General features: G+C 41.6%; 10 protein-coding genes and 3 pseudogenes across 13 annotated transcripts; 3 read left to right on the forward strand and 10 right to left on the reverse strand.

Annotated features, from left to right (window-relative positions):
- Window positions 1–19: 19 nt before the first annotated feature.
- Window positions 20–763, reverse strand: LOC145712170 (protein transport protein Sec61 subunit alpha pseudogene; annotated as a pseudogene).
- Window positions 764–1,821: 1,058 nt separating this feature from the next.
- On the forward strand, window positions 1,822–23,868 carry LOC145695962 (osteoclast-stimulating factor 1-like). Of its 2 annotated transcripts, none has more exons than XM_081773016.1 (5): window positions 1,822–1,861; window positions 22,790–23,078; window positions 23,121–23,181; window positions 23,228–23,455; window positions 23,501–23,868. In XM_081773016.1, exons 2-5 carry the CDS (start codon window positions 22,791–22,793, stop codon window positions 23,593–23,595), a joined length of 672 nt encoding a protein of 223 aa, XP_081629142.1. In that variant the 5' UTR covers window positions 1,822–1,861; window position 22,790; the 3' UTR covers window positions 23,596–23,868. The 2 variants fall into 2 exon arrangements, with proteins under 2 accessions (XP_081629142.1, XP_081629141.1); XM_081773015.1 differs by lacking the exon at window positions 1,822–1,861 and adding an exon at window positions 2,515–2,540.
- On the forward strand, window positions 2,147–2,265 carry LOC145695974 (5S ribosomal RNA; annotated as a pseudogene).
- Window positions 3,464–3,582, reverse strand: LOC145695975 (5S ribosomal RNA; annotated as a pseudogene).
- LOC145711862 (sphingomyelin phosphodiesterase 4-like) lies at window positions 4,226–6,714 on the reverse strand. Its single transcript, XM_081789555.1, has 10 exons — window positions 6,654–6,714; window positions 6,495–6,610; window positions 6,329–6,445; window positions 6,103–6,287; window positions 5,910–6,060; window positions 5,323–5,859; window positions 5,083–5,277; window positions 4,790–5,038; window positions 4,619–4,747; window positions 4,226–4,577 (listed from the first exon to the last, which is right to left on the reverse strand). The coding sequence occupies exons 1-10, from the start codon at window positions 6,712–6,714 to the stop codon at window positions 4,284–4,286; spliced, it is 2,034 nt and encodes a 677-aa protein (XP_081645681.1). The 3' UTR covers window positions 4,226–4,283.
- Window positions 6,754–9,032, reverse strand: LOC145712007 (sulfite oxidase-like). Its single transcript, XM_081789697.1, has 7 exons — window positions 8,834–9,032; window positions 8,490–8,790; window positions 8,302–8,449; window positions 8,092–8,259; window positions 7,533–8,039; window positions 7,302–7,456; window positions 6,754–7,260 (listed from the first exon to the last, which is right to left on the reverse strand). Exons 1-7 carry the CDS (start codon window positions 9,030–9,032, stop codon window positions 7,068–7,070), a joined length of 1,671 nt encoding a protein of 556 aa, XP_081645823.1. The 3' UTR covers window positions 6,754–7,067.
- Window positions 9,068–10,595, reverse strand: LOC145712171 (diphthine methyl ester synthase-like). Its single transcript, XM_081789857.1, has 6 exons — window positions 10,441–10,595; window positions 10,219–10,364; window positions 9,989–10,111; window positions 9,687–9,747; window positions 9,488–9,614; window positions 9,068–9,277 (listed from the first exon to the last, which is right to left on the reverse strand). Exons 1-6 carry the CDS (start codon window positions 10,593–10,595, stop codon window positions 9,068–9,070), a joined length of 822 nt encoding a protein of 273 aa, XP_081645983.1.
- On the reverse strand, window positions 10,631–12,666 carry LOC145712173 (tetratricopeptide repeat protein 8-like). The gene is made up of 5 exons (XM_081789858.1): window positions 11,704–12,666; window positions 11,459–11,632; window positions 11,303–11,425; window positions 10,971–11,258; window positions 10,631–10,839 (listed from the first exon to the last, which is right to left on the reverse strand). Exons 1-5 carry the CDS (start codon window positions 12,599–12,601, stop codon window positions 10,706–10,708), a joined length of 1,617 nt encoding a protein of 538 aa, XP_081645984.1. The 5' UTR covers window positions 12,602–12,666; the 3' UTR covers window positions 10,631–10,705.
- Window positions 12,691–14,409, reverse strand: LOC145695640 (transmembrane protein 144-like). 2 transcript variants are annotated; one of them, XM_081772645.1, is made up of 4 exons: window positions 13,811–14,409; window positions 13,565–13,765; window positions 13,323–13,517; window positions 12,691–13,252 (listed from the first exon to the last, which is right to left on the reverse strand). In XM_081772645.1, exons 1-4 carry the CDS (start codon window positions 14,273–14,275, stop codon window positions 13,178–13,180), a joined length of 936 nt encoding a protein of 311 aa, XP_081628771.1. In that variant the 5' UTR covers window positions 14,276–14,409; the 3' UTR covers window positions 12,691–13,177. The 2 variants fall into 2 exon arrangements, with proteins under 2 accessions (XP_081628771.1, XP_081628772.1); XM_081772646.1 differs by having other exon boundaries at window positions 12,691–13,247; window positions 13,318–13,517.
- LOC145695638 (uncharacterized) lies at window positions 14,471–18,559 on the reverse strand. Of its 2 annotated transcripts, none has more exons than XM_081772642.1 (10): window positions 18,273–18,559; window positions 18,156–18,226; window positions 17,679–18,112; window positions 17,090–17,636; window positions 15,700–17,007; window positions 15,574–15,653; window positions 15,389–15,529; window positions 15,157–15,214; window positions 14,856–14,981; window positions 14,471–14,755 (listed from the first exon to the last, which is right to left on the reverse strand). In XM_081772642.1, exons 1-10 carry the CDS (start codon window positions 18,550–18,552, stop codon window positions 14,600–14,602), a joined length of 3,201 nt encoding a protein of 1,066 aa, XP_081628768.1. In that variant the 5' UTR covers window positions 18,553–18,559; the 3' UTR covers window positions 14,471–14,599. The 2 variants fall into 2 exon arrangements, with proteins under 2 accessions (XP_081628768.1, XP_081628769.1); XM_081772643.1 differs by having other exon boundaries at window positions 15,700–16,992; window positions 17,075–17,636.
- Window positions 18,571–20,261, reverse strand: LOC145695639 (engulfment and cell motility protein 1-like). The gene is made up of 5 exons (XM_081772644.1): window positions 19,929–20,261; window positions 19,620–19,879; window positions 19,106–19,578; window positions 18,919–19,062; window positions 18,571–18,874 (listed from the first exon to the last, which is right to left on the reverse strand). Exons 2-5 carry the CDS (start codon window positions 19,828–19,830, stop codon window positions 18,734–18,736), a joined length of 969 nt encoding a protein of 322 aa, XP_081628770.1. The 5' UTR covers window positions 19,831–19,879; window positions 19,929–20,261; the 3' UTR covers window positions 18,571–18,733.
- On the reverse strand, window positions 19,922–21,697 carry LOC145712174 (uncharacterized). The gene is made up of 5 exons (XM_081789859.1): window positions 21,553–21,697; window positions 21,290–21,471; window positions 21,139–21,209; window positions 20,531–21,095; window positions 19,922–20,337 (listed from the first exon to the last, which is right to left on the reverse strand). Exons 1-5 carry the CDS (start codon window positions 21,570–21,572, stop codon window positions 19,922–19,924), a joined length of 1,254 nt encoding a protein of 417 aa, XP_081645985.1. The 5' UTR covers window positions 21,573–21,697.
- Window positions 21,677–22,762, forward strand: LOC145695961 (uncharacterized). Its single transcript, XM_081773014.1, has 4 exons — window positions 21,677–21,909; window positions 22,036–22,194; window positions 22,235–22,489; window positions 22,538–22,762. Exons 1-4 carry the CDS (start codon window positions 21,797–21,799, stop codon window positions 22,698–22,700), a joined length of 690 nt encoding a protein of 229 aa, XP_081629140.1. The 5' UTR covers window positions 21,677–21,796; the 3' UTR covers window positions 22,701–22,762.
- Window positions 23,869–24,112: the final 244 nt, after the last annotated feature.

A 24,112-nucleotide genomic window follows, 5' to 3' on the forward strand; every position in this document is an offset into this window, starting at 1 on the left:
TCAACAAGTGTGGCAAGTTCTATCGGTAGAAAGATTCGTTGAGCGCCTGGACATTGTCCTGCTTGGTCGCCAAAAGATGGAAGGGAGCAACGACAACGCCTTCGAATTCAGTTCCTCGGCTGAGGTTGACGGTGGTGGGAGAAAAGGCCTTCCAGACGATGGTTTCGTAGATGTTGGTGGCGATGAAGAGGGAGATACCGGAGCCCAAACCGTAGCCTCTTGCGAGGAGCTTGTCGAGGAGTAGAACGATCATTCCGGCGACGAAGAGTTGGATGACGATCAAGCAGCAGATTCCAGTGCGTTTTTGAGCAGAGTCACCGTACATTGTTGTCAAAACGTTGACGACAGCCTTGCCGAGGGTCATGATCATTCCGAAGAGTTTCTTGGCGCCGGAGAAAAGAGCTCTGAAATTTAATTGTTGAAGCGATTTTCAATAAATAAGAAATTGCGCGAGAAGCCGCTTGCGGCTTCGAGTACCTTCAAAATAAAGCTTCGCAAAGCATGGCACTTTGTTTCTGAACTCAAAAAGCTGTGTGGAAACCTGAGTCGGGGTCCTGAAAAAGCCTAAGACAAAAGAGCCGTATTTTGCGCGGCTAACATTTTCTATTTGACTCGAAGCCGCAAGCGGCTTCTTGATTTCAAAGGGAAAGTATTTGTAAGCTTACCGTTTTTTGCTTGTGTCTCCAACTTCGATAATTTTAGCTCCAGCGGGCAGCTGCGTTACCAAACCAGAAGTGACGATGGGAGAAATACCAAGTTCCATGAGAGTACAGTTCGATCACATCGATCTCGCCAACACATTTACGAACCTTAATGACCACTTTGGTGACCCATTTGCATGGGTCCCATGATTCAAATTATTTTTAAAAATAGTTAAGATAAAAGAAAATAAATTTTTTGCTCGATTTTCACACAGGAAACAAAACAGGACTGGTCTGTATGGCTGGAAATAGAGTCAGATCTGCCGAAAAATACTGGGCTGTAACAAATAACAGATTCAGAATCAAAATTCAAAATTATGAAAAAAAGGAAGGAATTTTATCAATTTGTCTTTTTCTTCTTTTTCTTCAATTTCTTCTCGATTTCCGCTCTTTCATCAAGTGTGAGAGAATTTCGTTGAATCTGTCCATTTCTGAGTCCGACATCTGAAAAAAATAAACAATTAAGCGTTGCTTATGAGAAGGGAAACGCCAATAAAAATAAATTGTCAGTCAAAAAAGCTCTGGTATGTTTTTTCTATGAGGATGAAATTATTCTCTATTTCATGATTCTTCGCTTTTTCGAAATAAAATGAGTAACGCTCGCGAGAGTCGGGCGCGCCCACTCACGCGCGGGCGCGGCAAATTCAAAATAAATCGATGAAAAATGTCAAGAATGATCGTAGAAAGTCAGTTTTAAGGAGGGAATTGGTAATTTAACAAAAAGAAAAATTTGAGAAAAAAAAATTTTTGGCTCGGAGGGGGGTGAAAAATTCTATCAATCTGAGGCTCAATTTAATCGTTCAATTATTTTTTTTTGGAAAAAAATCTCGAAACCATGTAAAAATCAACAAAATGACTGATATCATGTAAAAACGCAAAGCATGTAAACAAAAATATTTGCATGCTTTGCATTTTTACATGCTTTCAATTGTTTTTCAATATTTACATGAATTCATTTTTACATGATTTACAGCAATCCCCAGCATTTCGGCTGAGAAAATGCGCCCTCTATTTGCAGTAGACTATTGGCAATAGTCTATTGCGCGCTTTTCTGAAAAAATGCCGTAAATAGGAGCGTGCAGCGACAAAACGGCCTCGAAATCAAGCATCCGTATCCTTTACTCATCCCATTTTTGAGTCCGATTTCGATTGTCTAACAGGTAGGAATCGTCTCCATGCCCACTCCTCCCTCCTCCTCTCGCCTCTTACAAACCCGGAGTCCAACTAACATTTATCAGGCAGTTCGTGCGTTCTCTTGATTGAAAGTTCACTAATCTGGAGCTTAACTATCGTCTTAAGATCTATAGATAGCATATGCGAAAGATCTTCGTTCATTCCTTTCTTACCTGACTTATGGAAATCGTATAGATACGGTATTAACCTGCAATAAAAATAATCCTGATTAAAAAATTTGCTATATAACCTGGCTAGAACCAGCCACCTTCGCTTAGCGTCATACCGCGTAGAATAAACCAGTTCTCGTCCGATCACTGAAGTCAAACTACGACGGGCGGGGTTAGTACTTACATGGGTGACCGGTTGGGAATACCTCGTGCGCTAAGCATTTTGACTTTTTTGCAAACGAGAAGTATCTTTTTCCCTGCAGGTACACTTTTGCATTAAAAATAACACAAAACAATTGTTGAAAATCAATTCAACAGTCATTGAAAAAGTTTGCGCTCAGCAAGCATTGAGCGCTGAGTCTGGCTGGCGGGCGGCGTGGCATTTGGGAAAAAGCGCCCTCCACCGCGCGCTTTTCTGAAAAGAGGCCGAAAATAGGAGCGTGCAGCGACAAAACGTCCGATCAAATTTTTGAGTCCGATTTCGATTGTCTAACAGGTAAGAATCGTCTCCATGCCTTCTCTCTCCTATCCCTCTCGCCTCTCACACACAAGTAAAATGACTCAAAAGCCGCGCTTTTTTCGAGGATAAGGAAGTTTTTTTTTATGGTTCCTGGATTTAATTACCCCACTTCCAACTTTTTACACCTGGAACATCATACAGATTTGGAATCAGCAGAAAAAATCTAGAACTCTGACCCTTTTAGGTTTCCAAAAATCACTTCCGGTTGGGATTCTAGAGCCGGAAGTTGGCGAAATTTATGAGAATGGCATGCATGTGATCTATCAAATCGAAGCTTATTTAGCTTCGATTTAATTCCTCTTTCAAGTGACTGGAAATGTTCTAAGCTTCGATTTGATAGATCACATGCATGCCATTCTCATAAATTTCGCCAACTTCCGGCTCTAGAATCCCAACCGGAAGTGATTTTTGGAAACCTAAAAGGGTCAGAGTTCTAGATTTTTTCTGCTGATTCCAAATCTGTATGATGTTCCAGGTGTAAAAAGTTGGAAGTGGGGTAATTAAATCAAGGAACCATAAAAAAAAACTTCCTTATCCTCGAAAAAAGCGCGGCTTTTGAGTCATTTTACTTGTGTGTGAGAGGCGAGAGGGATAGGAGAGAGAAGGCATGGAGACGATTCTTACCTGTTAGACAATCGAAATCGGACTCAAAAATTTGATCGGACGTTTTGTCGCTGCACGCTCCTATTTTCGGCCTCTTTTCAGAAAAGCGCGCGGTGGAGGGCGCTTTTTCCCAAATGCCACGCCGCCCGCCAGCCAGACTCAGCGCTCAATGCTTGCTGAGCGCAAACTTTTTCAATGACTGTTGAATTGATTTTCAACAATTGTTTTGTGTTATTTTTAATGCAAAAGTGTACCTGCAGGGAAAAAGATACTTCTCGTTTGCAAAAAAGTCAAAATGCTTAGCGCACGAGGTATTCCCAACCGGTCACCCATGTAAGTACTAACCCCGCCCGTCGTAGTTTGACTTCAGTGATCGGACGAGAACTGGTTTATTCTACGCGGTATGACGCTAAGCGAAGGTGGCTGGTTCTAGCCAGGTTATATAGCAAATTTTTTAATCAGGATTATTTTTATTGCAGGTTAATACCGTATCTATACGATTTCCATAAGTCAGGTAAGAAAGGAATGAACGAAGATCTTTCGCATATGCTATCTATAGATCTTAAGACGATAGTTAAGCTCCAGATTAGTGAACTTTCAATCAAGAGAACGCACGAACTGCCTGATAAATGTTAGTTGGACTCCGGGTTTGTAAGAGGCGAGAGGAGGAGGGAGGAGTGGGCATGGAGACGATTCCTACCTGTTAGACAATCGAAATCGGACTCAAAAATGGGATGAGTAAAGGATACGGATGCTTGATTTCGAGGCCGTTTTGTCGCTGCACGCTCCTATTTACGGCATTTTTTCAGAAAAGCGCGCAATAGACTATTGCCAATAGTCTACTGCAAATAGAGGGCGCATTTTCTCAGCCGAAATGCTGCTGCCAGGCAAGCTTCGCTCTCAATGCTAATTTCGCAAAAATCGTGATTCTTTCGATTACTGATAGTAGTTAACGAGTTATCTCATGTGAAAATCTTCTTCTTACATTATGTACTAATAAAATGAGCAACAAAACAGATCTGATGGTAAAAATCGCTACGCATCAGGCTCGTTGTGAGTTCCTGTTAAAATTTATTCGTGAACTGTGGCAGTGGAAAAGTGAACAAAATAATTTATCTAATTGGCAACAAATCGGGCGATATGTCGTCTGAAGGTAACAAAGTTCGCTAGCATGATGATGACCAAGAAGGTGAAGTACGTCTTGAACGCGAACTGCCACCATCCAGTGAGCAAGGCGAAAGCGAGAGTGATCGAGAGCCAAATGAGGACGCTCATTCGGGCCAGAAGTCTCATTTTCAGTCTTGGGTGGACGTATGCTTCGGAAATAGGGTCGAAGTGGGAAAAGATAAAGAAAAACACAGGCATTAAGAAGCCTGGAAGTTTCTCTTGAATCGTGTCCCATTTTTCGCTCTAAGAAAACCTGTTTTAATCATGGAGAATAGTCTCTTTACCTGTGAAGAAAGGTGCGAGAGTTTGACAAGAGGGGATACGAGCGGGTAAAATTCGTCCATTCGAACTGGATCTTCAAAGTCTGGGTCGGACCAGTGCGCGATGTCGAGTTGATATTTGCCAGTCATCACCTAATCGAAATAAAAAGGGATCTCGTCAGAAAGAATTTAAACCTGCTGTCGTCCTAAGTCGGTCAATGTCGCATTGAAGCCTGGTAGCTTGATGTGATCCGGGATAGACTGGTTTTTCACTTGTCTTTGCGCGCTCAAAGCTTCCAACTCGTGGCTCATGCCGTGCGTTTTGGCCAGATTGATCGCAGAAATTTGGAGTGTGTCGACGATTCGCTCGATTTGACGGTGCTCTTGTGTCACTCCTTCGGGGCCGAAGAATGTCGCTTCCATCCAGTTTTGCTTGTTTCCCGTCTGAACGTTTGTTTATTCATTGATTCATAAAAGTAACTATTTACCATTAGCTTGTCCATCATGTCTCGATTCGCCACGTGAATGGTTCTGATCAACTCTTGTGCGAGTCGATCATTTTCTTCCAGTTCAGTTTCTTGGTTCAATCGACGGGAGGCAAAAGATGTCTCGTGCTCTTTTGTTTCGTTGATCATTTGTAAAAGACTTTCTTGCGCGAAAATCCAAGCTATTCGGTGAAGTCCCTAAGGGAAAATTAACTAGTGGAGATGAAGAATGGATAAATTTACTCTTGCATTTGTAGAGCGCTTGATATCGAGTCGAAGGAATCGTCTGTACGCGTCATTAAGATTCTTGGTGTAGCAATCAATGTTTCGTTTCACAAAGGGTGCCCACTCTTCGCAAGTTTCGGGGTCAAGCCTTTTCGATTCTGACTTGTATCTCCAGGGCTGAATGTAAGACAGCCAGGCTTCATAAACAATCCGGAAAGTGTTATCCAGCGGCCACAATTCGAAACAGATTCGGAAAATGCGCGGAAGAGATGGTTCCATGTAGTGTGTCAAGATTTCGTTGGAAATCTTCGCTTGAACTGTTGGCTTTTCATTTTGCTTGGCAAAGTCGGTGAAAGAAATTTCGTTGGAGGAATTGTTCTTGAGCAGACTGCCGCCGCAGCTGTGTATGTGTTTGATCATCGTGCGGAGGGCGCGAATTTGGTCTTGATTTGGGCAGATTTTGTCTTGGACGTCGAGGAGCTTTTCGCTCATGATCAGGATGAAGGTTTCTGAGCGCCAGGTTTGACCGGGATGGGGACGCTCAATCAGGGAAGTCTGAAAAGGGAGGTCATTGATACTTTTTGAAGACAATGAGAAGAACTTACGCTTGAAGATGCAAGTGGTCGTTTTAGGACAGAGCTTGTCCTGTGAGGAGTTCTTGGCGATGGAAGAGTTGGCGCTCCAATAAGGGATTGTTTCTCAATGGGGAGGATCCCATCAACGGGGATAAAGTACTCAAGATAACTGGCAAAGAGACTGAAACGCCTGTAAGAAATCGGGCGTATGATTAAAACTTACTGATGGATAACATGATCATCCGGCGTGTAAGAGTCGAAGGTAACATTCGAATGCTTCTTTGTAGTGATTTTGTGGACAATCAAGTTATCAACAATAAACGCGGCAAAACGGTAGAAAAAGTACTCGAAAGCAGTGACGCTGATTTCATTGCCTTCCACTTCTTTGGTCCTGTTTTTGCACAAAAACTGAAGTAATTCTTTAAATAAAGCCGGGGAGATAATTCTACTTTTTTGGGAAGTGAGTAGCGCAGGAAGGGATCTGACTGTAGCTTGTTGATATTTTCGAAAAGAGATCCGTTTGGCCGCATAAATTTCATAATCGCCGCAAATTCTTTTTCCTTCTTCTACAATTCGGGTTAATACAAAAATTGGAATCGGAAAATCAGATCTTACTGATGTTATGTCGAACAATCCGAATTTCTCGGTCGAGAAAAGTTTTTCGATCAGTTCTGCGTACTCATTGTGAATTCCTTTGTACGAGTATTTATCCAGGATCGCCGAGGTTTCCTCTTATAAAGGTTTTAATGAGTGAAACATGGATTGTTACTTTACCTAATCGCTCAATGAGCTCTTTCGCCTTTTCGGCTTTTTGCAATTTCTCTTTCAAACTCATCTTCAAATAATTTTTTGAAATTAAATGATTGCGAATAAATATTTATTTTAAATATAATATTGTTTTATAGCGGAACTAGGGGATAGGTAAATAGTGCGTATCGATAGTAATAAAAGTGAGTGTCATACACAGTGAGCTGTATATCGAGAGGTAAATGAAGCTTTGAGTACAGAATTAATTCCAGTCTCGGAATCAGAACAAAAAAAACCAAAACAGAAGCGCAAAGCGGTCTAATTAAAACGCTATTTAGAAAAACTTTTCTGAACTTTCACGATAAAAGTAACGAAGCAACACACAAACAAACGGAAAAAAGTAAAACAGACTTTGTTTTTTTTTCTTTCAAACAAGGGATTTTATTGTCGGTCAACAAGAAGCTCAATTCTATGCCAAGAGTTGTTCAGCAATCCTCGAATGTTCCAGAGAGCATCAATCTTTTCGGGCTGGGTGTTGCAATTGGAATCGATCGCTCGGATGCAAATTTCAATCTTATCCTCCTTTATGTCTTCGGGAATTTCTAGCTCGTAGTTCCAGAGAGTCCAGGCAAAACTAAAACATAGTTGAAAAGTGAGCCAAGGAAGAGACCTCACCTTCTCTGAGTATAAGGGTCATTTTCATTGTAAATATCTGTTTGCGTCCAGGTTTGACCACCATCGACAGAAATGTCAACTCGTGTGATTCCATTCCCGGCACCAGAGTACGCATATCCTTCTTTGAATCGGGTGAATCTGAGAAAACGAAGATACTGTTTGAATTTTGGTGCATTGTTGAAAAACTGATTCGCCAAACGATATCAATTGATTCACCCTAAGTAAAGTAACGGTTTCTCCAGGTTCAACTCTTGTCCCTGTGGACGGCTCAAGAATAGCCGAAGTAACCGGCAAGTACTGAACAGAAGGCGCCTTCTCCCAAGGAATCGTTTTTACATTCGTGATATTAGGGCCGAATAGTTTGTAATCTCGTCTTTGTGTTGGACTTTCACTTTCTTCCGTAGAGACGCTAATTTTTGAGAGCCATTTGATGTTTCTAGCGCCAACTGTGCCAGGGACAATCAGTCTGAGCGGGAAGCCGTGATCCCTTGGGATCTCTTCCCCATTCATTTCAAAAGCGACCATGACGGATGCTGAGCGATCAAAAGCGCGTTCTAGTGGAATAGATGCACCAGTGCCGACTCCATCCGGGCCAGCATCGAGTCCTTCGACGCTCAAATGGACGAGGCCCTTCGCTCTACATTCTTTATAACTTATTCCGCAGTGCTCTAGGATATCGGCGAGGAGAACTCCCTTCCATCTGGCTGTTGAGATTGCACATTGATCCCAAGATAAACCCTTATTGAAAATATGAATTTAACTTCATTCCTGGATTTATTTAAAATCTTACGTTGACTTTTTTATCTTTGACTTTCGCATTGAACTCTGCTCGACGATTTCCAGCGCACATTAAGGTGATGGGGATTTCAACAACTTCGAATTTATCTTTGAGCGCATCGATTGTTAGTGGAATCGTTTTTCCACTTGGGAGGGCGATATCAAGAGTGAAGGTTGAAATCTAATGCGATAAATAGTTGGAGAAAAAAAGAAAAGGACAAACATCGACTTGGGGAACTGGAAGACGATTTCGGATAAAATGAAGCTCGTTTGGCGTGATGAAAGACCTGAGAAGAAGACTTGGAGGTGGCTCTCCGTTGAATGGCGTGGGGTTGTTGATTTTCATGGCAGGGTGACGCTCAGGCTCATTGCTTAAAAGAATTAATGCGACTAAAATTTCTTTAAAAATACCTATATGCAGAGTTTTTATCAGAATTGTTAGTAGACGACTTTTTGACAGATTTTGGATCGAGTTTTCCAATATAATATCGCGCTAGAATTTCTTGAACGTGATCGGCGCTATGTTGCTGATAGAGACCCCAAAAGGGTGCTAGATCTTTTCCGGCGGCGAGGAGGAGGTTTTTAGCGCCGCCGGGGTGAGATTGCGCGAATTCAGTGACGTCGTAAACTTTCCCTTTGTAAGAGACCCAGAGACTTTCTAGCGAGTTGTGTTGGCTGACCTCATCGGCCGTGAATACTTTTTCATCCTTTGCTGAAATATCTTTAGCATGGGTTAATCATTTTAGGCAGCTTACATAATGCTTGGGTTTTGCTTCTTTCATGCAGAAAATAAAATGAGGCTAGTCCAGCTGAAAGGCTGGTCCATTTGAACAATCGGAAGTTTTTGAACTCATCGTTATTTGAGCTCTCTGAGGAAGGTTGAACTTGTCGAAGCACGTGACTACTGCTAGAAGATCGTCTGCTCAAACTTCGAATGAGACTACTTTTTCTCATTCTAAATAGATTCAATTCGTGAGTGGGATTGATTTTTAACTCCTCTGCACAAGCTGTGCGAGAAATTCTTCTTCCATTGGGTGTAATTTTCCAGTTACGACAAAACAGTGAAGAGGTTCGCCGAGATCAACTTTGGCGAGTTCTTCTAGCGTTCCTGATGCCATCTTTTGATCCTTAGCTCCAACACGAGCAATCGCCACGCACTGGGTTTCTCTTGTAACTTCGCCTTCTGCTCCGGTATTTCTCTAAAAATAAAAACGCTGAAGATACGACTGTCTCTTTGAAATAACAACTTGGGCTTGTTATGGGCTTTAAAGTTCATTCTCCGTCAAGTTTACTGTTTTTCATGGTCAGAAAATGACGACAATTGGCCAGTTAAAGATTTTAAATCGAGTAAATATCAAACTCTATTCCCAAGATTGTCGAGTAGATGCGGCTATTGTTGCAATACTTACTCTTTCGATAATTTCCAACAACTGTTTCGCAGCCTCATGAGTCCTCATGTATCTAGGAGGTTCGAAGATCTTGTTTCCTTTCATTAAATTTTCAATCGTTTGTTCCTTGACTTTTATATCCAGCAAGCTGACGAAGGGTACAAATATAATTCAAGATAAAAAGGTTATTATGAAATAGAAGACAACTTTTCTACCCTAACAGAGAGTGTGATATTCAAGTTTTCGATTTCTGACGATTTTGTCGTAGTAGCTATCTGGTTGCTTATATGGTTCTGACTTTGTTCACTTGAAAATTATAGAATTTTCTGGAAAGAGGTCTGTTAGTTTTAGGAACGGGTCAATCTCTTTCACTGATAATCAAACATACATGCTATTCTCGGTCGATAATTATTCCAAATATGGCAAACCTCGTTTGGAAAATGCCTTCCAAAAAATAGAATGACTTTCAAACGAGTTGCATAACAACAATCATAAAAAATTGTCAAATATCTACAGAACCTAGCCATGAGTCATCCCAAAAGCAGAACGAAACCGTTTCTCCAAAATTATACAGTTGTAGGCCGCAGCAACCAACAGCCGTCATAATCGACGCATTATGCAAAACTTCGTAAGGAATTTCTTTCTCTAAAAATACCGATTGAGGTAGTCTGCTAGGCCCGGCAGAAGCATAAGTATGGCGCGATAAGGTCATCAGGGACCAGGCTGATCTGGAAGTGAAATAAAGTGCCCACCTTTGCATCGTAAAACGAGATCAGAGTGCGTCGTCGCGGCAAAAACGTCGCCGACAACGAGGAAACAGACATCTTCGTTGTTAGCGTTTTCGAGCATGATGTCGCTTTCCTGCTCGACCATGGCTCGATCAGCCAGGATAACTTCTCTTTCTAGCGTTTTTTATTTACGTCCATTTGTATCAGACACAATTTTATACCAGAGAACAAAACGAGCACGCTTTCCTTCCATAAGTCTTCTCAATCTCATCCTTGCTGGCCATCAAAATCGCCGTGTACATTTCCAAATACACCCTCTTCGCTCCCTGTACCAAACGGAGTCCTCTAACAGAAATATCCTCTGGGTGAGAGAGACCCAACCCAATAAAATAAAACACCATTCTAGCAAGAAAAAATATGTAAACATGAGTTAGAAACGAGAATGAAAACTATCATTAGAAAAATAGAAATTCGCTTTACAAAAATAAACATCAAGTTGATAAAAACAGGTTCAAATAAGGTGGAATTTCGCTCTGAGCTCACGGAGAAAGTCGGCATTTCTTTTCTCTTCTTGATTTAGTTCGGCAGAGAGGGTAGACTTTAAATACGCAGTTTGCAGATCGCCACGCTCTTTTGCCAAAAGCGCTAAAAATAAAATAATGTTTCCATTATTAACTCGGCTTTATTACGAGGTTATTTACAAACTCATAAAATAAAACGAAAAAGAACCGTTTTTACATCATAAGAACTACGTAACCAGCGATCATCTTTCTTACCTGAATTCCACTGAGCTTCCCAAGTCGAATCAATATCATTCGACTGCGCTAAAAGATTCGCCGCGTGCGATTTATTATCCGCGAGTGAAGCCAAAACGGATAAATTGTTCAGCGAGTAACCACCGTTTCCATAAACAGATGAAATTTTATAGGCTCGTTCTGCTAGAGGAAAATCGCCGATAGAGATTGCCGCTGTTCCGATATTGTACCAAACAAGTTCGAAATCTTCGTCATTTATCGCCGCATCGAGAGCTTTTGAGAAACTTCTGAATCCAAGATCAACTTGGCCTGAAAAGAAAAGGTGATGATTTAGAATTTCGATCGGGGCTTACCGATGCTCACTGAAGCTAGGGCAAGATTGTTGTACAGTGATGCGCAGGGTGGTCCGATTTGAAGAGCTTTCGTGTATAAAGAAAAGCTTCGAATGATGTCATCTTTGTAAAAACAGGAAGCAGCTTACATAAGGTTCAAAAAATATCAATAAAAGCCAAACGAATTGTTGATATCGACCCTTCCTAAGACACAGAGAGCCTCTTGGTTGACCGGATCGTGGGTCAGAATTTCTCGATAAATCTCGTCCCCTCTTTCGTGATTTTGTCTCGCTTGTTCTAGTCGCGCTTGAGAGCCCAAAATACCCAGACTACCTTCGCATCGTTCAAGTCCTTTCTTATGATGACAAACTTATTGCCCTAATTGCCTAATTGGCCGCTGAGCATGTTATTACCACCATTGCCTGTTTTTAACGCTTCACAAGCCGCTGTCGGCTGGTCGAGTTTTCTGTAGACTGAGGAGAGAAGCAGTGCTCCAGCTGGATCAATTGTTTTTGAAACGTAAGATTTTGCATGTTCCTCTGCTTTTCTCGACATTCCCAGGCGGAGATAACTGACGCCCTGGGCATACGACCAATAATGTTCGTCCGGATGCTCTTGAGCCGCAGCTTCAGCGAGAGACAGCGCAGTTCTATAATCTGCCAAGACATTCGTTATGTATTCGAAAAGTATTTTGGCGTTAGATGAATCTTTCGCGATTTGAGGAAGATTGAGTCGGGAAGTTTTGATGTAAGGTCCGTCCATCGGATCCAGCGAGGCGGTTTGAATGCTTCGCCCGAAGTTGGTGAGTGGACGGAGCGAGGCAGTGGCGATTCGAGCTGTTTTCAACCCTTCTGCGGTCGTCAGCTTTCCAGTTCCAGGACGCGTTGATGTTCCTGGACGAGCGTAGCCAGTCATTGGACCAGCACCAGTCTGAGGCCGAACTGAAGCGCTGTTTGCATTATATCCGCCTTTTTCATTCGCCTTTTTCGCTGTTTTCAATGATGTTCCTGGCCGTGCAGTTTTTTGCATCACTTGCTCGCCAAAGATTTCTTCGCTTACTGTAGATTCGCCGAGATCTTCGTCGATTATTTTCGCGTCTTCGGTCAACGCTGCTACTTTTATTCTCCACAAAGGATGGCCAATGTCTTCGGAGCTTACTCGCTCGTCGCAAATCTTTCCACATTCCTCATAATTGCCGATTTTGAAGTTTGCCCAAGCTCTGAAGACTGGATTCAAGCTCTGTTCGACCTCTTCCGCCGTCTTTCCAGTCATAGCAGGCCTCGGTTGAGCCTTCAGCGGTGGCAATTCTGTGGCAGACATAACGAAATCCTCGTCGATAAAAATTTCAAGAGGAACTGCTTGCCTATTTCAATTATTTAATTCCTGCTTCTTAAAAAATACGCATTGGAGATGGTGAATAGGAGATTTTATTGAACTCGTGAAAATCAGTATTTACAATTTGTTAAATTAATAAATATGAACTGAAAGAACATAAGTGAACTAAGATGAAGTGATAATTATTAATTATAAAAATCATTAAATGAAATTATGGAAGAACTAAAATGAAAAATTGAAAAAGAAACGAAAGAAAGTATTTTTCGTACAAAATAATAATAAAGCGGTGTGGACAATTCTGGCCTGCGAAAATCAAAAAGGAGCTGAAGGCAAGAATGCAAATAATGATAGATAGATATTTTGGATTATATAAACAGATGGAATTGAAGCAATCAGTGTCTGATCAAATAGTTGAAATAAATAGCTCGTATAAAGACGTGTAGGTAAAACGGGGTGATTATGAATAAGCAGCTGTATTTCTTTTCTTTTTGAGAGCAGATAGTTTTATAGGATTTTTCGGAGATAAGGAATAAAATGATGAAAACGCGCTTTTACGCATCTTCAGCGGCTAAATGAAGTGCAGAGGACTCCGGCGACACAAGTTAAACTACCAATAAGTGCGAGAAGAAGACTTCGCTATAAAAAGGCTCGGAAACTGCGGGCTAAGGTTTGAGTATTTAGATAGGTATTCAATTTTTGACCGAGCCTTATCACTGACTTCTTTGAAGAAATATATTCCAACGACACAACCTAAGACAGAAGGAGCTGTCGCTAGAATCGGAAATGTAAAAGCTTCACCGAGAACTGAGTTCGCATAGAGCCAGCAGAGGAATGCCACGGCCCAGGTTGTTCCAGTTATCATTGCTGGAATCACTGCCGACGGGAATAAATCTGGTTTACCCTAACATGAACAGAATTAGTTCTTCCTCTCAAAAGGAGAAATCTTACTTTTCGATAAACAGAGTAAACGATGAACATCGAAAGCTGTGCGATAAGAACTCCGGAGAAGTGCGACAAAACTCCGTCCATGTGAGATGTAATCAATTCTTGCTCGACGGCAAGAGTGATTGGCAAGAAATTCATTCCGTAAAAAGCACCAGATAAAACAGCAAAGAAAACACCGAGCCATTTTTGACAAGTTGGAGAAAGCTAAAACTGGCTTTGAATATCAGAGAAATTCGCACTATTTTTAACCTCATCGATCCAATCTGGATCATCCAGGTCTTTTCTCACTAGCGGGGCTTGAACTTGCTCCTCGTCGATAAGCACTGAGTCCCCTCTTTTCATTGTCGCCTTGATACCGTGAGTCTGGCTATTTTTTCCCGAAGAGTTGATTGCGAAAAAGATGAAGAGTGATGAAACCGTCAGACAAATGCCAACATAATTCAGCCAGACAATAGAAGGAGTTTGCGTCTTTGATCCAAAGAGGCCAAATCTCGCTACTGCCCACCCGAAAACACAGTTTGTCGATGCCCAAATAATCTGCCCAACTCCGAGGCCGATCATTTTGATGATTGGCACTTTGGCTGCGTTTCCAGCCGCCCAAAGAATACCACCAATCATCGGAACCGGGGAAATTATAGAACTGTCTTGGATCTTTTGGGGATTTAGAGCCCTTTTTCTAACTACAGAATGAAGCGATTGTTTAATTAAGTTCATCCCGTTTCATAGAATAAATAAGGCCGACAAACCAAATGTACGATGTGACGATAAGCTGAAAGAAAATCCCATCACCAGTTGGCACCTTCTTTACAGTAAGAAAGTTCGTACCAAAAATAACTGTAGATATTACTATCGCGGTCCAGGCGAGTGTCGATTCCGAAAAACTCATCTCTAAAAAGAAGATTCTTCCACTTTTTTAGAAAAAGTTATAATCAAAATAAAAATAAAGAAATTTTAAAAAAGAAAAATAGCATGTAAAGCACAGTGGAAACAATCAGGAATGGAAAAGAGTAAAAATCGGAATGTTGAGAAAAATTTTTTTTACAGCTGATTGAGCACTTGACGTTGAATTTTCTTAGCAAAGACTTTTGTCTTGATCTGATTCTCGACCTTTTTGCGGTTTGTTTTTTCGTTCTCTCGCTTTTCACGCACTTCGGGCAGCTTGTTGTAGCGCTCGGTCGTCTCTTTTCGAGCTTCCTGAATGGAGTGAATTAATATTCAGACGGTCCGTCTTTTTCATATGACTCCTCCTTGATTTCGACGACGAAAATACCTATTGAACTCTTTTTGTACTTACTCTGAGGTTAATCTGCCTTTTCTCTTGAAGGAAAAACTTGTCTGCGAGAGGGTGGATCTTCGCAGCCCGCTGTTTGTCTGTGCAAGTTCCGACGCCGAAGATCTTTCGTCGCTGGTCGTCGAGCTCCTAAAAATCCGAAAAATTGCTGATTACGGTAAAAAAGTGTATATTGGTCAAGTTCTGCTATTGAAATATTATGACGCCCCTTTTTAACGAGCCAATATTTGCGTCCAGAAATGACCCTCAACTTTGGTCAAGTTACGAAATGATTGACGAAAACCCGAAGCAAAGGGTTCCTTACCTTCTCGATGAATCTCTGCTCTTTTCGTAATTTAACATGTCGTACGCGAGCGCGCGATCTTATTTGGGCGTTCGACAACAACCTTTTCTCGTATAAAACCGGTCTCAGTCAAAATAGCGATGATCTAATGATAGGCATCTCTTTTGCATGAAAGATGTTATGTAACATGTCTTGTGCCTCGAGATATTATTGATCTTCAAATTATCTGTCTATTTTTTTGCAAAACGCGTTCCTTGAGATAAACTCTTGTTTATGAATCAAAACAGCTTCTTGAAGCGATGCGCGCTGCCATGCATTTTCGGCGAGGCGCTTGGTCGAGTCTAGCGCGTTGCGATCGATTGGCACTTTTCTTCCTGTGTAGACGGGACAGTACCTTAAATATTTGTACAGAGCTGTTTTCAGGTCATAGTCATTTACCAGGCACTTGATTTCTTGACTGGGTCCTCTCTCGTTTGAGTTCCAGAGCTGGCTTTTCCGTTTCGTTCTGGCGACTCGCCCTAAAATAAATAAGAATGGCTAGAAAGGGGAGGGTCGAAAACTTACGTTGCAGAGTCTCTTGTGCAAGTCCTTCATTGATCTGATTATTTCATTTTCATCAACTTGTCCACAGAAAGAGACCATTTCTCCATCCTCTGGTTCTGGCGCCTTCTTCTCCGTCAGCGCAGCTTTGCAGATCCTCACTTCGTCCACGATTTTTTCTTTAATTTTGAAATCTTCAATTTCAGCTTCGATGTCTTCAACTCTTGGTCGAGGAGGTAGGCTTCTCAGCGAGGCGTTCTCGGAGAAGATCTCTCTTGGAGTCAATTTCGGTGATTCTTGGAAAATGCGACGCCAGTTTTCTTTTTCTTCAGTTTTCTGGACTCTTGGTCGCTCGAACATTGTGGTCTCTTGGGGCTCTTCTCGGATTGCGGGTTTGATTTTAGCTATTTCTGCTTGAATCGTTGTCCGGATATTCGTTTCCAGAGAGGAAAGGATTTTCTCTGTCATTCTCTCCTCATTGATTTCAGATCCTCCTTGTTGATTTTGTCGATCAAGTTTTCTCTCAGCACTCGGTGATGGAGCAAGTTGCTGGTTTGGTCTTCCCACTTCGCTGAAAAGAGAAGCAGAGGAAGAGGAAGAAGCGTTTCGCCTTCTCGATGTGCCCTTCTTCAGCAGAGCAATAAATTGAAGCTTTTTATCTTTCGGGAGTGCTTTGAACTCTCTCATGCTCTTCGGATACCACTCTAAGATTGACGATGCTTGGCTCAACGCCGACTTGTCGAGAACTCTGACAGAATCATGAGGCGTTGGCTCGTCACGGATGAAAATGGATTCAGTAGCTGGTTGATTTGTGGTTTCGAGTTTGAGTGGAGAAACTTTGATCCGAGTTGATTGTGGAGCATTGATGGTGCTGGAATTGACAGAAATAGAAGATTCTAGCGGTCTTAGATCGGCATGCTCCTTTTCTTTCTTGTAAAAAGCTGAAAGCTCGTTGGAGTCCCTCTCAGCAGTTCCAAATGCTTCTTGAGGAAATGCCGGCGGATACTTGTCTTCAGAACGCATTTGACTTGTTACCGTGGCTTGAGAATCATCAACGATTTCCGAGTTTCTGAGCGCTTTCTGCTCCATTTCCAGCTCTCGCCTAATCGATTCCTCCTTTCTTTCGAAATCATTGACGGGCACAGCTGGAGTTTCTTCAGTCATTTCAAGAAGAGTTTCACGAATTTCACCTTCTTCAAGGGTCGAGTCAAAGTCTTTTTCCTCTGTCAGAGTTTCGTTTAGTTTTGGCTTTGCAAGAGCAGGAGAGCTTTTCATCGAATCGGGGGATTTCGAGTTTGGCATAAATGAGCCAAATCGCTCGTCTTTAGATGGGTTAAATTTCATTTCTCCGAATTATAATTTATAAGAAAAAATTTCATCTTTCGTTATGCAAGCAAACCCAAACTGAAGTGAGATCTTCCATCGACCTTGGGGACGAATTAACTTCGCTATTAGCATTCGCGATTCCCGAAGTTGCCAATTTAGGCAACTGCGCAACAGGATCCAAATCAAGACTCTTCTCTTCGAGCGAGTTGTCAATCTGCTGTAGCAATTTTCGAACACGATTGCTCAGCTCATCCGCAGAGCTCGACGCACGTGAGGTATTTTTCGATTTTTCTAATTCGCTGGATTTGTCAGTCACGCGACTGTGAGACAAATGTTCACGACGAAGTTGTCCAGATGTGACGCTTTTTTCTTGTCTTCGATCGGTAGAGGCGGTTTTACCCGACTCTGATTCAGTGTTTTTCCAGCCAGAGATAAGGGAATGGTCTGGAGTTGAAGATTTATGACTGCCCATTGGGGAGAAGTAGATTCCATCAACGAAACGCTGCTCGGAAAGGCCAGACTTTCCAGTTGTGTTGACCGAGTGAAGGGTCTTGGAGCGCGTTTGCAGAGAACCGCCAGAGGAGGAGCTCATATCACTCATCATCTTTTTCTGCTGGTCTTCGGTCATGTATTGCCTGAGAGGATTCCTCAAGGGATCAATTAAAAAATATGCTTACTTGACAAATTTCCAAATTGAGCTTCGCTGAAATCTATCCACTTCAGTCGCGTATTTCGATGAGGTTGTCGAAGAAACTGATTTGACTTCGATTGAGTCGGCGGCCGAAATTCCCAAATGAGTTGGCGTCAATTGAGACTTCAACGCAGACTGAACACGAGCGCTGATTGAGTCCGCCCGACTTGAAGCTTTTGAAGAGTTTGACGATCTTGTATTATCACTATCGAGTTCCCGGATTTTTAGCTTTGTAGATTGCTCCGATTGAGGGTCGTTTCGATCGAAAAGGACTTCGACTTGGGAAGTTTGAGGGGATGTGGCTTGGGAGACGATATTTATGTCAGTTTCTTTTGAAGCTGCAGTTTGGTCAATAACTTGGATGTTGCTGCCTTTGGATTCTTGCGAGCAATTCGCTTTTGCTTGCTCGGAGTTTGGTCTCTTAAATTTGCGCATGAAAATAGGGTGGAGGGGTGACGAGAACCTGTGGAAGTTGATGAAAATCTCCGTCGGTAGAATCATCTTCAAGGTTGTCAAGAGTTTCCACTGGCAAGGCTGAAAATTTTATCAACAATAAATGATTTCGTAAATGCATTCTTACATGGACTTTTCTCTTTCGATGTTTCATTTTTCTCTGACGGTTTCTCTAGCGATGGGGCTTCAGCTGAATCATTCTCGGCCACTCCACTCTGCTCGATCATGTCAAGAGTTTCTTGCGCTGCGATTTGAGTTTGAACCGCTCTAATTTCCCGAACCAGGGAATTGTCAGATCGATGGGTACTTTGCTGCGATTTTTCATTCGTCTGCTCAAGTAGCTCATCTTGTACTTCTTCGTTTGTCTCGTCCGGTAACGGACCTGAGGGGAGACTCGTGTCCGACATTCTGAAAGAAAATTATTTATAACTTGAATTGATGCGAATTTATTTTCGTTTTACAGAAAATTTTAGAGAAATCGGAATGTATCGATTCAATCAGCAAGGCGTTTTTGAGAGGTTTTTACAGAGAGATTAATTTACAGAAAATTTGATTAGGTATTAGTGATTTAGGAGTGTACATGAATAGTTAGCGGTTCGGAGATTGAGTCCATTCTTCAGGTGGTGGTTGAAGAGAGTCGATTCTTTTGAATTGAGTGGGTATTCTGATCTCTTGAAAGTCGATCAGTTGGATCTTTAGTCGCAATTGCAGAAGATGATCCACATCAGCCTGTAAGAATTCTTGTAAGATCAGCAGAGAGGATCGCTACTTACAGTGAACGACTCGGAAGGCGCAAAATTGACAGAGAGGAGTGATTTCAACCCATCTACCCATGTGTTTCTCGTAGAACTACTGTCAGCAAGAAGAGTCATTGTTTGAGACTCGCCTTCCGCGACTTTATGTTCAATTGCGAAAAGCTAGAAAAGCTTCAATCACGTGAGAAAAGTGAAAAAATAATACCAGTGAGTAGTCAATCATTTTGCGTTTGTGCTTTCCGGTTTTTTCAACGACAGGTTTTGCTTCTACTCCTTGATAAACTCTGATCATGTTTCGAATTTGAACATGCTTCGCGCTTGAGCTAGAAAAGGCGCCTTCAAAAGTGGACGATTTCGAATCCACTGAAATGTGTCTTCTGCTTTTGTCCAGTCTCATGTAGACAAATGACTTTTTCTGATTCGCGTCCGTAAATCGACAAGTTTTCTCCATCAACATAAGGCGATTTTCTTCCACGACTTTTGTCACTTCTTTTCTGAGATGCTCCTTTACTAAGAGTACGCTTTGATGGTTTTCGAGATCAGCATCGTCTTTGAAAATGTGCTGTGCTTCGACGAGCGAGTTGTAGTTGTTCTGAGCGAGGTTCTTCTTGAATTGCTGGAGTGTGCTGGTATTTTGCGTGAGGGAATTTTTGACTTGTTCTTTCAGAACATTGACGACTGAAGAAGAATTAAACGAGGACAGTTGAAATAGAGCAAACCTTTCTTGAAGTCTGCCATAACAGCATTAGCATCTCGCCACGTCGCCCAAAACGACATAAAAGTTGCTGAGAAAATCTCCTCGAAAGTGTCCGAAGAAATTCCAAAAACGAGCTCGTGGAATTCTGATGAGATTGTTTGAGAGCCCTTGAAGTCCAAAGAATCGACAAGAATTGAAACGACTTCATTTGCAGCGGGAACGATGGGAAACATTCCCTTGTGCCGGGTAGCATTGTTTGTGATGATTGTAAGGCAGTCGTCCCTTCAAACGAAGCAGAGTTGAAAGATCGAAAACTGTCAATAATCAGTACCTGTGTTTTCTAGAGAAGAACTCGATGCATTTCAACGGTAGTATTCCAACAGGCGTTTGAAAATCGGTCAAAGGATGATTCGAAGAATTTCCCGAAATGACAGTTTCCCAACTCTCTTTTTCCAAATTTTTGACGACCTTGGAAATGACCTGCTGCTGCTGTGTCGACTGTGGATCGCCACGGGTGGTGATGTCTTTTTCGTATTTGAGCTTGAGATAGATTCGTTGGAAGGTTCCCACCGCGCTTTCTTCCTTCAAACGGCCGAGTTTGATCAATGAGTTGAAGATTCTTTGTTTTAACTTGTTGAGAAGAGCATTGTCGATTTGCTCGTTGTCTCTTTCAATCAGGATTCGAAATTCAAGGTACCTATTGCTTGAATTCCAGCTGGCCTCAATTAAAGTGTAAAGGCCTTAACAGATGGTTACCAGATTGAAATTCTCTATAAAATACCTCGAGTAGAACTGAATCATCAAAAATTACGAAAATGAAACGAAATCTTTGACAAAGATCAATAAAATGAAACATAGTTTTGTAATATTATTTGGAAGATCGATGTTACTGCCCACGGTAAAGCAAAAAGGTAAAGATAAATATTTTCGAACCCTCCCTTGACATGAATAAAACACTATTGACCAACATCAACGAAGCCAGTTGAATATTTTCTTCCTTGTCGCTTATTCTCGTATGCAAAATCGGCGAGTCATTTAGCAGCTTAAAAATTTGTGCTCTGACTGCAGGAACTTCTTGTAATCCGCGATCGAGAAGATTTATCGTCTTCTGGAGAAGCTTTCCTTGTCCATTATTAGTTCTTTCGTTGAGCAACTTGATCAGCTGATCGGTAAAGTCGGAAATGTGCGAAAGAATGTCTTTATAATCAATCAAGTTATCGTCAAGCAACGCCATCAAAATCGTTAGAATCTTCTCCAAATTCGCTTCCTGCACCTCTTTATCGACCGAGAGCAAAACTTTGAGGCCATTTTTCGAGATGAATATTCGGTTGAAAACGATATCTTCACTGTATTGAAGCAAATAGCTGAGGTTTTGGTGCCAGTTCTTTGCATCATCCGGAGAACGCTGTTGAGAAAGAAGTTTTAAAATGTGCGAAGCGAGGCGATCTGGAGATGTTCCGAGTAAAAGCGTTGATCCCTTGTCGATTCTGTTTGATTTCTGAAAATTTCTTTGTAGAAAAATATGCGGAAAGGCTTCTTACCAGCAATTCTTCAGTGATGTATCGCCTTGAATTCTGAGTCTCTAGTAATAAAGCTCGTGGCGTTCCCTTGACTTTCAACGAGTTTTCAAGCTTATCGTCTTTTTGTGAGAAACCACAGACTTTTGTCGACAATAAGAAAGAAAACTCGTGGCTTGGAGGATCTGCATGACTTCTGTGACGATTTCGTCGAGCGATTTGGACGGATCGAGCTTGTAAGCTTCCTCTTTATTGTCGATTTTGACGAGTACGCCGATTGAGTAGTGGTTTTCGCCATCTTTTTCGCTGTTCAGCGTTTCGGTCGAAATTAACGATGGGCCAGAAATATCGATATTTCTGAAAATAAACGAAGTTTAATCGAAAATTCTTATTAAATTTATCCATAAAAACGCTATTTGATATCATTAACGGGCTTACCTAAGAGCATTTTTCGTCATTTTCTTTATCCTTCTTCTTTATCTCAAAGAACACTCATTTTCTCTTTCAAAACCATAATTCTCTCCTTTTACTACGCTTCCAATTTTTCGCTCTGGCCAATCAGCGCCGCGCAATTTCATTTTGAATGAAATCGAAGAAAGAAATGAAGAGCCGATTAATCTAAATAACTTCTCCATTTTCTCAAATATAGAAAGTGTTTTGAGAGATTTTCAGACATCATTGAATGGGAGGCCAGCAAGGGAAATTTGCCGGAGGCGTCGGTAGAGATTTTTTCAGAAGACCGCTGAGGAAGGATGCGAGAGTGGGAGCGCCTGATTATCTCAAGAGATTTACCAGGTAATCGCATAAATGCCAAAAGCATGGCTTGGCAACATGTGCAGAAACCTGAGTCAGGGTCCTGAAAGAATTTCGATAGAAGCAGCGTATCAGCAGAAGGGAGCCTTTATAAAACAAAAAATTCAGACATGACTTCTACTGGGGTTTCGGAAAGCTGCCGATGTTCGTTGTTGGAGGATATTTCTTATCGAACGCATACTGGGAACGATATTCCAATGCAGCTATAGATTACAAGACAAACAAGGAATTCTTCGATAGAAATCGTCGACTAGCGCAAATTACCGGGTAATTACTCTCTCCTTGGACGAAAATAACATCGATTTAGTGACGACCGACCACTGCTGGACAGACCATTTGCGCTAGAAAAGGCGATAAAGAAGGCACAAGTTCGAGCGTTTCTCGCTGGCGATCCAGTTTACGAAGAAGCTTTTCACAGAATCTACCTCGACCGCGCTTGGTGGAAAACGTATTGGTATCTCAATCAGATAAATCCGGAAGACCACGAATTTCTTCCGATCCCGTATCATCATAGAGCACCAGACGGCAAATTTACTTTTCATGAAGAGAAACTTAATTATAGGTGAGTTATTTTCTAAGGAAAAAATGATAAAAAATACGAATTTTTCAGAAAGAAAAGTATAGCTGAGCGAGGAAGGCTGGACATAACAAACGAAGAACGAGCAGAATTCATGAAAAAGTATAATTACGATACCGGCGAGCTTCGTCCTTACTCTGGAAAAGTTCCTGCAGTTCAAAAACTTGTGCGGAATAATATGGGCGCCGATATTTAAGAAAAGAGGTTCCTGTTTCCTGCCAATTTCTGTCAAAATTACAGAAAAATTATTTATTGACCAGAAAATTGTTGATTTTTGTAATTTAGAATGTCTCGTCCGAAACCAGCTTTAGCTCGAAAACCAAGCGCAGTAAAATGCTTTCGCGCGCACTGGGGCTACGAAGGCGCGGCAGATGATGAGTTGAGTTTCGAAGAAGGCGATCTCGTCTACATCGCTGAACAGCACGACGGCGGCTGGTGGAGAGGAACTTGCAAGGGAAAGTCGGGACTCGTTCCGAGCAATTATCTTGTAGCGGATGAAGATGATGGAACAGGAGCGTCCGGACAGATTGATTTTCCTCTGCATGAGGGCGCCAAAAGGGGCAATTTGGAATGGGTGAGTTTTTTGGGAATTTTTTAGGTGACGAATCAATTTTAGGTGATTGAATGTCTTGAAAACAAAGTCCAAATCAACGGTCAAGATCGCAGTGGATCAACAGGTTTCTTTCTTCATTCATTTATCCTAACCCTTACCTTCGTTTCCAGGACTCTACTGGGCCGCTTATGGAGGCCACGTAGAAGTAGTCGAGCGACTTCTTCAAAACAAATTCACAGACTTGAATCTCCAAAACAAACTTGGCGACAGTCCCCTCATCGGCGCTGCTATTCGATCGCATCCAGAAGCTGTCGATCTTCTTTTGAAGGCTGGAGCAGATCCGAACATCACAAATAACACTGGCGGTACTGCACTCTCTCTAGCAACCAATAATCAAGGTACTTTCAAGCTCAAATATAAACCCGAAGTTTAATTTTTTCTAGTAAAATCGCTCATAAAAGCGCATCTTGGCCTGAAAACAGAAAGAAAGAATCAATCCGACTATATCGGCGCAGAATCCGACAACGACTCCGACTAATGTCCATCTTTCAATTTTCTTAAAAACGAATCGATATCTCCAAAGTTCAGCAAATCTACAAAATCCAATGATGCGACAAACCCAAAAATCAAGCGCAGAAACCTTATTCCTTCAATCCCGACACTTTTCTACTATTGAACTTCATTCTTCTTTATTATTCTTTTTTGTTCTTTCATCCTTCTGTATATTGTTCGAAAATTATTTTATTCTTCTTCTGCTTCGCTCCTGATCGAAAATGCATTAATAAAAATGAAAATCCAAGCAAAAAAAGAATCTGACTGGGACACGATTCAACATGTCCCAGTTATTTTTGGAGAGAAACAGTAAGGAATTATGTAATTTGAGTTCCTCGAGTTTTTTTCCGGAGACAGTCCAAATAAAGTTTTTTTATATTTTTTAATAAAAAGCGTTAGGATCACAAGGATAAAGCAAAATCTTCTCTGATGAAACTAAAAAAGTCATAAACCTCAAATAATTTTAGTGAAAATAAGGCTGACTAGATTCTCTTTGATTTTTT

This window comes from Oikopleura dioica, chromosome 1, assembly GCF_907165135.1.
Source record: "Oikopleura dioica chromosome 1, OKI2018_I68_1.0, whole genome shotgun sequence".
Lineage (NCBI taxonomy): Eukaryota > Metazoa > Chordata > Appendicularia > Copelata > Oikopleuridae > Oikopleura > Oikopleura dioica.